The sequence below is a fragment of the Pan paniscus genome, chromosome 11, assembly GCF_029289425.2.
Source record: "Pan paniscus chromosome 11, NHGRI_mPanPan1-v2.0_pri, whole genome shotgun sequence".
In the NCBI taxonomy this organism is placed as follows: Eukaryota; Metazoa; Chordata; class Mammalia; order Primates; family Hominidae; genus Pan; species Pan paniscus.
In genome coordinates this window covers 75,468,441-75,484,421 of record NC_073260.2, presented here as the reverse complement: position 1 = coordinate 75,484,421, position 15,981 = coordinate 75,468,441, and the positions used below count along the sequence as shown (strand labels likewise).

The following is a 15,981-nucleotide window of genomic DNA, read 5'->3' as shown; positions in this document are numbered from 1 at the left end:
AATGTGCAGGTTTGTTACATAGGTATACATGTGCCATGGTGGTTTGCTGCACCCATCAACTCGTCATCTATCTACATTAGGTATTTCTCCTAGTGCTCTCCCTCCCCTTCCCCCTACCCTCCGACAGGCCCTGGTGTGTGATGTTCCCCTCCCTGTGTCCATGTGTTCTCATTGTTCAACTCCCACTTATGAGTGAGAACATGCAGTGTTTGATTTTCTGTTCCTGTGTTAGTTTGCTGAGAATGAAGGTTTCCAGCTTCATCCATGTCCCTGCAAAAGACATGAACTTAGATGAGGTTTCTTTGGTGGGAAAAGCTGAATGGAAGAGCTGGAACTCGCGGAAGAGGAAGAACCATAAGCCGGCTTAGAGAAAATGGACTTCTGATGTCATAGGTACCTATTCCAATTGCTTTCTATCATGATCCATTAGTGAGTTAGTGCCATAATATTGCTGTGCCACAAACCATCCCAACCCAAAACTCAGTGGCTTAAAACAACAATCATTTACTCTCACTCATGTGTGTTTGGGGAAGCAGATCTAGGCTGGGCTTGGCAGGCTTGACTCCAGGCTACACACTGGGTCCATGCCTTCACATTCCTCTATTTTCCCTGGCTACCGGGACTACCAGGGGACGTTCTTCTCACAGCCATGACAAACGCGCAGAAGGGCAAGTTCAATCGGGCACATTTTATGCCTCCACCTTTCTTCTGCTAACATGTCATTGGCCAAAACAAATCACATAACCCAGCCAAAGTCAAGGGACAAGGAAGTCCATTTCGCCTCTAGTGGAGTTGGTGCAAAGTTGCAGGCAGTGGGCATGAATACAAGGAGTGGCGAAGAACTGCAACAAATAACCCAATCTACCAGAGACCTCTTTAAATCACAAGCCAGGAAGGGATCTGCTGCTACCCAGCATTTTTACTTGGTGTTTTAATTAATCAGCGCTCACGCGTTTAATCATTCTTTCAGTCATTTATTTACTGTATGCATTCAGTAAACAAAAATATATTGAGTGTTCCAGGAAGAAATAGGGCAGGGGTGAACAGAAGTCACATTTCTTTGTTTTGTTTTGTCTGAGACAGGGTCTTGCTCTGTCACCCAGGCTGAAGTGCAGTGGCGTGATCTCAACTCACTGCAACCTCCACCTCCTGGGTTGAAGTGATTCTCCTGCCTCAGCCTCCTGAGTAGCTGGGACTACAGGCATGCACCACCATGCCTGGCTAATTTTTGTATTTTTTCAGTAAAGATGGGGCTTTACCATGTTGGCCAGGCTGGTCTCAAATTCCTGACCTCAAGTGATCTGCCTGCCTTGGCCTCCCAGTTACATGTGTGAGCCACTGTGCCCAGCCAAAAAGTCATATTTCTGATATAGTTTCAGGTAAGAAAAATTGGAGAAGAAAGCAGTCTAGGTAGAAGAGAGAGAAAGAAATAGCATCCAGATAAAAGCTAAGATTGAGCTTCCTCACACAGTAGTACCCTTAGCTTTTTTTTGACCATGACAGAGAACGCTTGAAGAAGAAAGACTCAGCTACTTTGCTCAAACAAAGTCTATCTCTTAAAAATGAATTGAACAAGACAGGCAATGTGTTATATGCCCACCAGCAGTTTGATCAGATTTGAGAAATTTGAAATTAAGGAAATTTAGTGCATTCTTAAATAGATCACATGCTTCTTTTTTTTTTTTTTTTTTGGTGAGACAAGGTCTGGCTCTGTTGCCCAGGCTAGAGTGCAGTAGTGTGATCATGGCTCACTGCAGCCTCGACTTGCTGGGCTCAAGTGATCCTCCCACTTTGGCCTCCTGAGTAGCTAGGACTACAGGTGTGTGCCGCCACACTGGGCTAATTTTTAAATTTTTATCTTTTTTTTTTGTAGAGATGGGGGTCTTACTATGTTACCCAAGCTGGTCTCAAACTCCTGGCCTCAAGCAGTGCACCCACGATGGCATCCCAAAGTGCTGGGATTACAGGTGTACCTTACCAATCACATCTTCTAATCGAATGAAAATTTGATGGATTCATTGTTCCTGTAAGCATAGTAAAGAATTTGACCTCACCCAAAGAGAGGTCTGGTCTTTCTCTTCGGCTAACCTCAAAACCTTTGGAATTTCCTAAGAGTTAGGGGCGTCTTTGTTATTCATGATGGGTCTCTCTTGCCACACCTGAGAGTTGGTACTGGGATGACTCAGAGTGGGGCCAGCCACGTCTTGTAACCTTAAGGTGGGAACTGGCTTGCCACAATGATCCACTCTGTGTTTAAAGGAGGGGAGCTTTGTAAAATCAGGCCCACCTCCAGGGAATCTCAATGCTAGGCCTGGCCAAGACCTGCAGAGAATAGTTTCTGGACACTGAAGATGATGAATGCTAATACAGAGCTAAAAAGACGCAACACGAATAAATCTTTTTCAGATCCCTCTCAGAAGAGGTTCAGTGGATGTTGGATGAGATGCTGAAATGAAAGAAATGGATTCAAGCAAAAAGCAAAAAAAAAAAAAAAAAAAAAAACCCTTGAAGTGGCTCATGCCTGTAATCCTAGCACTTTAGGAGGCCCAGATGGGCGGATCACCTGAGGTCAGGAATTCAAGACCAGCTTGGCCAACATGGCGAAATTCTGTCTCTACAAAAATACAAAAATTAGTCGAGCTTGATGGTGGGCGCATGTAATCCCAGCTACTCAGGAGGCTGAGGCAGAAGAATCGCTTGAACCTGGGAGGCAGAAATTGCAGTGAGCTGAGATTGCACCACTGCATTCCAGAGCAAGACTCTGTCTCAAAAAAAAAAAAAAAAAAAAAAAAAAAGTAGTCTTCTCCACACAGATCTGCCTGGGAGTTGGTTCTCCTTTCCTGTCTCTGCATTTATAAAACTGTTTTTCTTTGTGATTTATTTCACAATTATTTTATTTAAGAAGACGAATATTTCTTTTGAAAAGAAATGGTTGCATGTACTAAATCGTTAAATTCAAAGTACTTAATGTTGAAGTCTTTCAGCTCAGATAAATCCATGTCCTGTGAAAGCTGTGTGGTCCTGGGCCTTCACCTCCATTTCACAGACACCAAGACAGTGACCAGCAGCACTTAAAGGAAGGCTGTTTTTCTTCAACAGAGCTTCAAATCTGTTCACATTTGGTGAATGTGAGTCCACCTTAAGTTTTCTGTTGCTTTTTAAACAACTACTGTAATGATATATGTTACTGTCACAGTGGCTCATGCCTGTAATCCCAGCACTTTGAAAGGCCAGGGTGGGTGGATCACCTGAGGTCAGGAGTTCAAGACCAGCCTGGCCAACGTGGTGAAACCCCATCTCTACTAAAAATACAAAAAATTAGCTGGGCGTGGTGACGGATGCATGTAATCCCAGCTACTTGGGAGGCTGAGGCAGGAGAATTGCTTGAACCTGGGAGGTAGAGGTTGCAGTGAGCTGAGATGGCGCCATTGCCTGGGCAACAAGAGTGAAACTCCATCTCAGAAAAAAAAAAAAAAGATATACGTTACTGTTAAAACCTATTTTTGGCCTGGCGTGGCGGCTCAAGCCTGTAATCCCAGCACTTTGGGAGGCCACGGTGGTCGGATCACGAGGTCAGGAGTTCCGAGACCAGCCTGGCCAACATGGTGAAACCCCATCTCTACAAAAGATAGAAAAAAAAATAAGCCACGTGTGGTGGCATGCGCCTGTAATCCCAGCTACTCGGGAGGCTGAGGCAGGATGATTGCTTGAACCTGGGAGGCAGAGATTGCAGTGAGCCGAGATCGTGCCATTGCACTCCAGCCTGGGCAACAGGGAGAGACTTGGTCTCAAAAAAAACAAACACTTTTTTTTTTCATGAACATGTACTATATTTGAAAAAGCAGGGGCCACTAAATGCTAACTTATAAATAACTCTGAATATCTGGATGCTGTGTCATTGTAGGTTATGTTCCTGTTATAAATCTTATTGCTGTTCTAGGATGGATCACACCCAAAAGGGTGATTTCTCAGAAACAGCAATAAAGCTTCCCAAGATAAACTGGATATTATGTGTTCCTCAGACTCTGTGTCTTCTGTTGTTAGTTTTCTTTTTTGTGTGTGTGTAAACACAAAGATGAGGGATTCCGCTATAATCAGATCATCCTACCCATAACAGGAGGGCATATGCTTGCAATTCTATAGTCTGCAATATTCCTAGGCCATGCTGGTAGCTTTCCTACTGCTCAAGAAATACAGACTATCTTGACTGCTGCATGTCTGCGTAGTGTCCCATTGCTCCATGAAAATGGTTCAACCCAGACTCTGAGGTAAAATACATTGAGCGGTCAACTAACTGGAGTAAAGCAAAATGCATCTCTTTCTTCCTTGTTTTAATGTGTTGTCAATTCCTGGAACACTCAAAGAATCCAAGAGAGAGTTGAAAAAGGTAATGATTAAATAAATAAGGCAATAATAATGACAACCAGTTCAATCCTACCACTGAGGAAGCAATGACTGACTCTGGTAAGCAAATCTCTTTCACCTTTGCTTTATTGTAACACTTGGCTGAGTTTGCTGGGGTGGAGCTCGGTTGATAGGGAAGGAGGACTGGGAGTTTCCAAACCTGCCTTCTCACCTGGGTTCTCTTACTCTGACCCTTTGCTACCCTTTCTCCACTCTCTGCTTGACAAAATCCTTCAAGAGCTAGTGACCATTAAGCCTTTTCTCAAATACCCAGCTGGGGATGAAGCTGGAAAACATTATGCTAAGTCAAAAAGTCTGTCAGAAAACAACATGTTTTGTCTTTTTCGTTTTATGTGTTTTGTTTTTGTTTTCAGAGACAGGGTCTTGCTATGTTGCTCAGGCTGACCTTGAACTCCTGGGCTCAAGCAATTCTCCAGCCTTGGGCTCCTGATAGCTGGGACTAGAGGTGTGCACCATGGCCACCATGCTTGGCTCAAAGACCACATTTTATATAATCACATTTATAGGAAATGTCCAAGAATAGCAAATCTATAGGGACAGAAAGTAGATTAGTGGTTGCTTAGGGCTGGGGGAAATGGAAAAAGTAGGAATAACAGCTAAAAGGGTATAGGGTTTCTTTCTAGGTTGATGACAGTGTTCTGAAATTGATTGTGGTAATGGTTGCATAACTCTGTGAATATACTAAAAACCGTGAATTATACGCTTTTAGGGGTGATTTGTATGGTATGTGAATTATATCTCAATAAAGTTGTGATTTAAAAAATACTCAATTGTACAAGAAGGCAGCACTGAGTGATAGTTAAGCACATGGACTTCAATGCCAGAGAGGTTTGGGTTCAGATTCTGGCCACACCATGTATTTGATGTGTAAAATTGAGCCTGCTATTCTTTTCCTCATCGGTCAAATGAGGGAAAATAATAGTAAGTGGATAAGAGAATTCTTGTGAGAATTAATGGGATCATACATTTAAAGCCCTTAGCACAATACCTGGGCGTTGCAAGCATTCAAAAAATAGTGATTTAAAATGTTTTCTTTTCTCTTGGAATCTCTTAGCCCTTTGTATATTAAGGCCCTGAGAAGTATGACGTTGACTGATGTAAACCTGCCTTAGTGGATTGTAAGCGTTTTTGCAGACTTGGACTTCCCGGAGTTGGTCTTAACTTAGCTTTCCATATCAATGTCAATATCAACATCAATATCAATATCAATATCAATTGTTGGTAGAAGAATAGACTCCACTGAGCTACACATATACAATACAATATATTGATATTGCATCAGTATCAATTTTTACACCTAGTTGGTGCTAAATCTGTGTTGTTGAGCTGAATATGCTTGGCTTTCTACACTAGATTGGATGCTTTTTGAGGGTAAATACCTTATATTTATACACTATATTTATACTCATAACTTATATTTATACTCTATAGAGTCTATCTCAGTAATGAAAACAAATAGGTCACTAGGAAATAGGTGCCAGTTTTGCTTTTTTGCTTTTTTTTTTTTTTTGAGATGGAGTTTCGCTCTTGTTGCCCAGGCTGGAATCTAATGGTGTGATCTTAGCTCACCGCAACCTCCACCTCCCGAGTTCAAACGAGTCTCCTGCTTCAGCCTCCCGAGTAGCTGGGATTACAGGTATATGACACCATGCCTGGCTAATTTTGTATTTTTAGTAGAGACGGGGTTTCTCCATGTTGGTCAGGCTGGTTTTGAACTCCTGACCTCAGGTGATCCTCCCGGTTGGCCTCCCAAAATGCTGTGATTACAGGCGTGAGCCACCACACTCAGCCAGGAAATAGGCGTTGTTGTATCAAATTCTTTTAATAAGAGGGCAAATGAAAATTCTAACTCCTTAAAGTAGACACTGTCAGTTACTTCTGCACATTTATTTCCTGCCTCCTTCTCTCCATTCTTCCTGGCTGTCAGAGTCCTGTGTTGCTTGGATGTTCAGGTGTGAATCTTGTTCAGCCTAAACCACTCCTATATTTCCATTCTTTTTGCCAGGGATTGATTTAGGGAGGTATCAGTGATGCATTCTTGCAACTGAGATTAGAAGAAAAATCTGAGGAAATTTTCTTTTCTTCAAGAAAAGGATAAACAAGGGGAAACATCCCCTTTCCTGGCCCTGGTAGTGGCTGCATGGGGTGACCGTGTCTGGAGCTGAGACACATAATGTGGGCTCAGCAGCGGTGCCAGTCAGAGAGGATGAGCTAAGGAAGGTACAAGAGCAAAACAGAAAAACCAGACTTTGTAACGACCTTGTTGGCCGCTGAAGTGACCGATACTGGACTTGCAACATTTTTGTTCTGTGAGATAATAAACCCTGTTGTGTCTCAGTCATTTTACTTGGCATTTCTGTTGCTTATTGCTGAAAGTTTCTTGCTGTACTCTTGCATTTGCTATTCCTCTTTCTTCCTAGGTAAATTCTGGAGGTGGGACTATTGGTAGGAAGAGTAAAGCAACTACAAACCAGAGGACCAAGGAAACCAGGAGGAATCAATAAATAACTAACCAGGTGTTGTTTATTATCTATAATTCATGCCTCACCTATTTAAACCTTTAGAAGAGGCTCACATCACAGCCTTACTTTTGTAATGGAGGAAAAAAAACATGACATCAGTTGATCATTAATATAAGGTGGGAAAATAATTTTTTTTTTTTTTTTTAAAGACAGGGTCCTGCTTTGTCATCCAGGCTGGAGTACAGTGGCGCAATCACAGCTCACTGCAATCTCCTGGGCTCAAGGAATCCTCCCGCCTTAGCCTCCCAAGTAGCTGGGACTACAGCACCCACTGGCTAATTTTTAAATATTTTGTAGACGGAGTCTTGCTATGTTGCCTAGGCTGGTCTCAAATTCCTAGCGATCCTTCTGCCTTAGCCTCCCGAAGTGCTGGGATTACAGGTGTGAGCCACCACGCCCAGCCCCTGAACATATTTTTCATAAAAGTAAAAATATATACATAAAATAGTCACAGAGGAGAAGTGGGCATCTGGCCTCATGTAAGTTTTGGCTGCTGTGGCCCACACCCATGTCAGTCAACAGAGGACATTTATGTGGGCACTCATAGAGCAGAGAAGAGTTTTTTGGTGAATAAGAAAGAATTGCTCCCAAAGTACCATAGGAGAGTGATTACAAGCAGGAAGTAAAATTAAAAAGGAAACTTACTCCGGGCACTTGGAGTAGCACCTGCCTTCATGGAGGAAGAGAGGGTGACCTGGCTGCATCTGGCATTTTTGGCAAAGATCGGCTCCAGAGCAGATGGCACAGGCCTCCATACAGTTCTCGCAGCTCCCGCTCCTTACGGAAGGCCATGTGCCTTGAGGACAGGAGGAAACACAGGCGTGAGCCAGAAGATATGCACCTAGAAATTCAGGGAAGAGGGAAGATGGGAATAGTCATCATGTGGTTTTCCATGCAGAGACATGGCTTTTTTAACCTTTCCAAAGACCAAAGTATCCAGGCACTTATTTCAGGCTTACCAAAATATTTGCTAGTGATGCTAAGTCCTCCAGGATGAGTTACATTTCTAGAAGGCAATTGACAGCAAGAGACTTTTGCCTGTTTCTTTCCTATCCTACAGATATTAGGTATAGGTCATGATGGGGCTTCCTTTTGCCCAGTTGATCAGTCTTATTAACACACTATGTCTTCCTGGTGTAAGGCAGCTGTACATGCACAGCTTGATGGAATCTATTAATACTCTGCTTCCCCAAAGCCCATCTTGTTAGGGCACTAACATAGTTGCAACTCTTTTTTTTTTTTTTTGAGAAGGAGTCTTGCTCTATCTCCCAGGCTGGAGTGCACTGGTGTGATCTTGGCTCACTGCAACCTCCGCCTCCCGGGTTCAAGCGATTCTCCTACTTCAGCCTCCCGAGCAGCTGGGACTACAGGCGTGCACCACCACACCTGGCTAATTTTTGTATTTTTAGTAGACACGGGGTTTCACCATGTTGGACAGGCGGGACTCAGACTCCTGACCTCAGGTAATCTGCCCGCTTCAGCCTCCTAAAGTGCTGGGATTACAGGCTCGGCCCAGGGTTACAACTCTTCCACCCAACTCTCCCTGTAACAGAGGATCCATCTATTTTTCAATCGAAAAACAACCGATACTCATTAAGAAAACCAATTTTCAAAATCACTCTCACACCCAAGATTCCAGGAAAATGCTTTAGCTTTTTGAGTGTAACCTTTTATATTTTATATGATTATAATCGTGGCTTGCCTGTTATTGTAAATTTTTCTGCTTTTGCATCAGATTCCACTATTAACATTGTACATTCCAACATGGACTTTATAATGATCATGTAAACATGTAAACATTCTTTTTTTTTTTTGGAGGCAGTGTCTTGCTCTGTCATCCAGGTTGAAGTGCACACTGCAACCTCTACCTCCCAGGTTCAAGTGATCTCATGTCTCAGCCTCCCGCGTAGCCTGGGATTACAGGCATGTGCCAACACATGTGGCTAATTTTTGTATTTTTAGTAGAGACGGGGATTTGCCATGTTGGCCAGGCTGGTCTCCAACTCCTGGCCTCAAGTGATCCTCCTGCTTCAGCCTCCCAAAGTGTTGGAATTATAGGCATGAGCCATCATGCCCAGCCCACTTAAACATTCTTTATGTCAGTGTACCATTTAAGTAAAATATTCCCCTAATTCAGGGAAGCTATGTTATTAGTGATTTTTGTTTTTATAGATGAAGCAATTGATAAGTTATCAAGCTGTTATGTTGCTGCTCTTATTCCTTCCTCCCTCCCTCTTCATCATGCCTTTAGATTAAGAAACTTTTTTCTTTTTTAAGACAGGGTCTTGCTCTGTCACCCAGGCTGGAGTGCAGTGGCATGATCATGGTTCACTGCAGCCTTGACCTCCTGGGACCAAGCAATGCTTTCATTTCAGCCTCCCAAGTAGCTGGAACTACAGGGACATGCCACCATGCCCAGCTAATTTTTAAAATTTTTATAGAGATGGGGTCTCACTATGTTTCCCAGGCTGATCTCAAACTCCTGGGCTCAAGAAATCCTCCCGCCTCAGCCTCTCAAAATGTTGGGATTACGGGTGTGAACCACTGTACCTGACCACTTCTTTGTATTGTCCTTTGAAAGCCAGTTTTTATTATTGGTCAATGTTTGGGTCCCTGTGTGTCTCCCGAGTAGCCACTGTAATAGGAACATGTGATGGGAGTAGATCAAGGCCTTACAGACCTCCTTACACCAAGATGCCACTACACATGAGTTTCAATGACTTGGCTTGACTGCTGCCATCTTCTGTCACGCAACACACTAACCTTTGGGACATGAAGTACACAGAGTTGCAGATCCATTGCAGGTTTTACAAGAAGAATGACAAGGCTGGGGTTTTCTCAAAATATCTGTATGAGAAAGAAACAACAGTTCAGGCTTCTCCTTGGAATAGGCACATAGGATTCCAGTACTGAAAAAGATCTCATGGGTTACCTAGTCTCTTTTCCTGCCCCAAATGGAATCCTTTTGATTGTACATGAGCTGATTGTTGGCACTGGCTCATTGCCATTGTGTAGACTTCATTTATTTTTTTTCTCTTACTCCTTCATTTGCGATTGATTATCAAGAAAGATACCACACGAATGTGTGGTACCACAAGGAATGTGGTATTCTACAAGATAGCCTCAAATACTGTGGGGATAGCTGAACAAATAATTACTTCTTTTGTGTGTTAAAAATGGGAGTGAGTTTGTATTTGTGTGTATGCACTTGTGAATGAGTTTATGAGTCAAAGGTAATCACTTCTATTGCCAAGATTGTTGGATGACCTTTTCTTTTCTTTTCTTTTTTGAGACAGAGTCTCGCTCTGTAGCCCAGGCTGGAGTGTGGTGGTGTGATCTTGGCTCACTGCCGCCTCTGCCTCCTGGGCTCAAGTGATTCTCCTGCCTCAGTCTCCCAAGTAGCTGGGATTACAGGTGCGCACTACCATGCCCAGCTAATTTTTGTATTTTTAGTAGAGACGGGGTTTCGCCATGTTGACCAGCTGGTCTTGAACTCTTGACCTCAGGTGATCCACCCGCCTCAGCCTCCCAAACTGCTGGGATTACAGGTGTGAGCCACCGTGCCCGGCCGGATGACCATTTCTCTTCACTCCAAGATGATAATTGACAATTCATTGTACCTCTCGTGGAGGAACTTCTTTTCTTTCTTTTTTTTTTTTTTCTGTTTTTGTTCTTTGAAAATCAGATTTTATTATTGGTCAATGTTTGGGTCACTGTGTTCTTCAGAGTAGCTAGTGTGCTATGCAACCTAAATTTATCTCATCTTAAGTTTGTCCCAAATCATTGTTAAACATCAAAATTATCCCCTACTCACAAGCTTTCTTGTTGGTCGGGCTATAAGTAGGTTGTCCAGGTTAATATACCATTAACCAGGGAACATTGGAAGTGTTCCCTTCTCCCTTTCTCTCCAACAGCATTTGATGGGCAGGCTTTCCCAGGAAGTCACCTCAGCAACTCCATGGGACAATTTCAAAGACAGAACAGCTTCAAGACATCACTCAGTCAATACATATGGAGACCTTGACTAGAGCTCAGGGATTGCTCAGAAATCAGCATGGCTCACACAGGAAAAAATTAGAAAACGAAGTTCTAGCTCAGAATGTGGGATTTCAATGACCCTGACCCTCAATCAATGTTGACATCTTACCATTTTCCTTCATTACCTCCTCCCTCCCTTTCTCCCTTCCTTCCTCTCCTGCCTTTCATCTTCTTTCTTCTCGTCCTAAGAGTCAGCTGGGTATAGATGGCTCTCTAGTCACACCTGCCTTCAGATCCCAGCTATGCCGCCAAAGTGTAGGGTAACCATGGATACAGTAATTAAACTCTCAGAATCCTACTTTCCTTGTCTCTAAAATGAGAGAAAATAATTCTGCCCTTATAGGATTGTTGTGAAGACTAAATGAGATAATACGTGTCAAGTGCTTAACATAGGGGCGCAGTAAATTGTAGTTCCTTCAGCTTCCTGTTGATTCTCTCCTGCCACCATTCCACTCCATTTCTGAGGCTTGTTTTACTCCCCTCTTCCTTCCCTCTGGTTTCATACCTGGGTGGCCTGCTCAGCTTCTATGATGACAGTCATGGATACAAAGCTGATGAGCCTTGCCATAGATGAAACTAGATTCAAATACAGATGATAGAAAGATACATACATAGATAGGATGGATAGACACAGATATGCGGATAGATGCAAATACAGGTGGAGATGGAGATGGAGATATAAATGATTAGGCTGCCAGGCTGGGTAGTTGGTTTTTTCCTAGCTTGGAGAGAAAAATTTACCCTGGCTTTCTTTTATTTTTTGAGACAGAGTCTCGCTCCGTCACCTAGGCTGGAGCGCAGTGGTGCAATCTTGGCTCACTGCAACCTTCATCTCCCAGGTTCAAGCGATTCTCTGGTCTCAGCCTCCCAAGTAGCTGGGATTACAGGCGCCTGCCACCAAGCCTGGCTAATTTTTGTATTTTTAGTAAAGATGGGGTTTCACCATGTTGCCCGGGCTGGTCTTGAACTCCTGACCTCAGGTGATCCACCTGCCTTGGTCTCCCAAAGTGCTGGGATTACAGGTGTGAGCCACTGCAGCCAGCCCCCTGGTTTTCCAATATACTAATTAAAGCTGATGATTGACTGATGTATTCTCTCTGGGGCATCTGCTAAGGGCTGAATTTAGCCTTGTGCAGAGCCACCTTGGCCACAGGATTGTCACAAAGGTGTTCCGCATGCCTCTCAAAGTAACCGATTCTGTCCCCGAGGGCTTTTTAAAACTGCAGTATCACTCAGCCCCAAAGAGAAGGCAGCCGAAAGGCGAGCAACAGTCCTGTTGCTAATAGTCAGATGCTCACTGAATGGCTGAGAGCAGTTGTTCAAAGAATAATAAGGCAACAATATTAATCAGACAGTGAACACCTTGCAAATCTTCAATGTTCTACGTCCAGGCTTCAGGCTGATTTTCCTTTGATGTTATCATGTATATACTAAAATATATTTATAAAGACATGAGTTTTCATCAATTTTCTCATATTTGTATAAGTTTTAATGTCTATATCTACAAATATGCACGTATTTATAATTACATGTATCTCACGTTCTGGCAGTTTGGTATTTTACTGCATACACCTGGTATAAAATTCTGTAATGTCAGCCAAGCACGGTGGCTTATGTCTATAATCCCAGCAATCTGGGAGGCCAAGGTGGGAGGATAGCTTGAAGCCAAGAGTTTGAGACCAGCCTGGACAACATAGTGAAACCTTGTCCCTTAAAAAATAATAACAAATAAAAATAAAATAAAATTCTGTAATGCCTTCATATGTCCACCAGAGGGAGATCTGTACAAGCAGTTAACTTAGCAATTAGGCCTGGGCAGGGCATAAAGTCCTCCTCAGCAAGAGTTCTTTATCATAAAAGATTGGGGACTTAATCTCAACAAGTAAATTTTAACTGTGATCATAGTTTATCTTTTTCCAACTTCGGAAATTCTAGACTGGACAGGACCGCAAAAAAAAAAAAAAAAAAAAAAAAAAAAAAAAAAAAAAAAGAACCACTTTGACCCAGAAAGTGCAGTGTCCATTCTTCAGAAATGACTGTAGCTAAACTATATAAAGCAAGGGGTTCACTTATTCTATTTATTTTTTATTTAATACATAATTCACACATGGTGCAAAATGGAGAAAAGGCATGTACTGTGATGTCTCCCTCCCAATCCCTTCTCCACCCTTTTTCATACAAGCTCTATCTATTCACACGGTTTATCACCTTGCCTGTAAAGTAAACAAGCAATATATTTGGAAATCATTCTTTATCAGTACAGAAAGAACCTCTTCCTTTTGGTGGCTCCATAGTATTCTATTGTATGAATACATCGACTTTATTTCTCTCATCTCCTACTGGTAACCACTAAGTTTTTTCCAGTCTTTGTGATTTCAAACAATGCTGCGGTGACTGGGAAGGCAGAGGTGCTTCCTTAGCCTATTAAAGTTCTGCAAGGACAGAGGCTTTTCTTGATAGCCTCTGCCAGCCATGACCATTTAGCTCGTCACGAATATCCTTATCTGTTACAGAAATCTCCACTGCGGAACTTCTCACAGTCTTCCCTCTGAGTGCCCACTGATATGTTGGGTTTATTGCCCCCTCCTGTCTCCATCTTTTTCTAATGACCTCTGCATCTCTGCACCCCATTTGCTTCTGGCCTCCCAGCTTCTTGGGGTGATTTCTCCACGGAGACCATCTCCAGAGATAGTCTCTGCTGCTGTGATTGTTGCCTCCCTATTTCCCTGTTACCTCTTTTGATTTGAACTTTCCACCTTCGTCGCTCCTGCAGCAGGCTCTTCACCACAGATAGGTTTGCAGTGGACACAGCTTCTTTTTTATTAAAAAAAAAAGTGTTTAGTTTTTTTTTTAATGCAAAAAGGATAAAGAAGATAAACTTCACCTATAAACCCACCACCCAGAAATGTCTGCTGTGTATACTGTGGTACACGGATGTCTCATCTTCATATTGAGTGTGTGAGTATAATTACATCTATGTATAGATGTGTCATCATTTATAGCTTCTGTACACATAAGACTGACCCTGAACACTGCATTTAACACTATAAATCTCGTAGGTATTTTCTCTTGTCATTAGCATTCCTTGTAAACATCATTTTTTTTTTTTCCACGAGGAGTCTTGCTCTGTTTCCCAGGCCAGAGTGCGGTGGCGCCATCTCAGCTTGTTGCAGCCTCTGGCTCCCAGGTTCAAGCGATTCTCCTGCCTCAGCCTCCCAAGTAGCTGGGACTATAGGCAAGCACCGCCACGCCTGGCTAGTATTTTGTATTTTTAGTAGAGATGGGGTTTCACCATGTTGGCCAGGTTGGTCTCGAACTCCTGGCCTGACGTGATCTGCCTGCCTTGGCCTCCCAAAGTGCTGGGATTACAGGCATGAGCCACCGTGCCCAGCCGTAAACATCATTTTCAATGGTTTGCATATTTATTTGTATGGATGGTAATTCACTTAGCTTTTTTCTTTTGTTATATTTTTGAGATTGTTCCCTTCTCTTTTTAAAATCATAAAGATGCTCTCAACATCTTTGTGAGTATACATTCTTGGCTAAGTCAGGATTCTGCCTATTAGGTATCCCGACTTACCATTATCTGGTGCCTTTTTTTCCAGGGCCATTTCCCTTAGAGCCCTGTTTATCTCTATACCCTCTCAAATGGCTTTCTTTCTTTTCTTTCTTTCTTTCTTTTTTTTTTTTTTTTTTTTTTTTGAGAGAGTCACGCTCTGTTGCCCAGGCTGGAGTGCAGTGGTGTGATCTCGGCTCACTGCAACCTCCACCTTCCAGGTTCAAGTGATTCTAATGCCTCAGCCTCCCAAGTAGCTGAGACTACAGATGCGTGCCACCACACCTGGCTAATTTTTGTATTTTTAGTAGAGACGGGGTTTCACCATGTTGGCCAGGTTGGTCTTGAATCCTGGCCTCAAGTGATCTGCCCACCTCAGCTTTGCAAAGTCCTGGGATTACACGTGTGAGCCACTGCGCATGGCCCCAAATATTGCTTTCTTTTGTGACCCAGGGAATGCTGCTTTCAAAGCAAACTAGGGTTTCAAGTGTTAAAACTGGACCGAGTCAAATAGTTAGGGAGTAGACGAGGCTTTATTGTGTTATATGTGTCCTGAGAGCTTTATATACATTTTCTCATTTCATTCTTAAAATGACTTTGTGTGAGGCAGTTTCATGTTTTCACTTTACAGAGAAGGACACAGGCTCAGAGAGGATGAGTAACTCACTGAAGGTCACACAGCTAGCAAAACACAGAGCTGGGATTTGAATTCATGTGTGCCGCACCCTAAAGCCTGCATCTGCTAGAGGGTGTAGACATAGGCTTTAGAATTTTTCAGTAATAAATTTGAATTCTGAAGTAATTTGATAGAAGCCAAAATAATGGTGTGCTGGTAAGACAGGTCTCTAGAAAAATGAAAAACCAAAAACCTGATTTGTAGTGTTTCCAATTTCTGTGGTGTAAATACTCCCACCATAGCTAATTTCAAGCTGTCAATGGTTTCACAATCCACTTCCAGAACTCCTGAGTATATAACGATCTGGGCAAGCTGATACAGATGCTTCCTTCGTCCTACTGGCCAAACAGTTAATTACTTACCCAGTGCCATGTGTTTTTTTGCACTCTGTGTTCTGGTAGGTTAAATAACTAAAAATGGTGTACTCATTTCTAAGTGAGACAGCTGTACACATCTATAAAGTCTCTCTAAAAATCAGATTTCCATGGCATCTTTGAAGTTTTCTAAAGTTCAGTGACTATTAGGCAACATATCTTCCCACTACTGAAGTCGATTTTTTTTTTCACATGTGAGTGACTTTCAGTGTTTGTGACTAACTCTGGGATTTCAGTCTTTCCCCAAGGATTAGAATTAAGATCAAGAGACAGGCTAGTGATAAATTGTTAGGATGTGGTCACAAACACAAAGCTAATTCACCATGTCTGTGTTCTGTAGATTAGACTATCAGCAGAATATATAATTAGAACCTGCTGTAACATGGTTTT

At 42.6% G+C, this 15,981-nt stretch overlaps 1 protein-coding gene across 1 annotated transcript in view; it reads right to left on the bottom strand.

The window, feature by feature from the left end:
* Nucleotides 1-15,981, bottom strand: part of PCSK5 (proprotein convertase subtilisin/kexin type 5) — a 461,615-nt gene that overhangs the window by 40,507 nt on the left and 405,127 nt on the right. The window contains exons 28-30 of the mRNA XM_034967553.4: nt 13,719-13,799; nt 9,711-9,794; nt 7,593-7,788 (exon numbers count right to left, since the gene is read on the bottom strand). Of these exons, the coding sequence (XP_034823444.2) occupies nt 7,593-7,788; nt 9,711-9,794; nt 13,719-13,799 (361 nt within the window). The remainder of the gene's footprint in view (nt 1-7,592; nt 7,789-9,710; nt 9,795-13,718; nt 13,800-15,981) is intronic.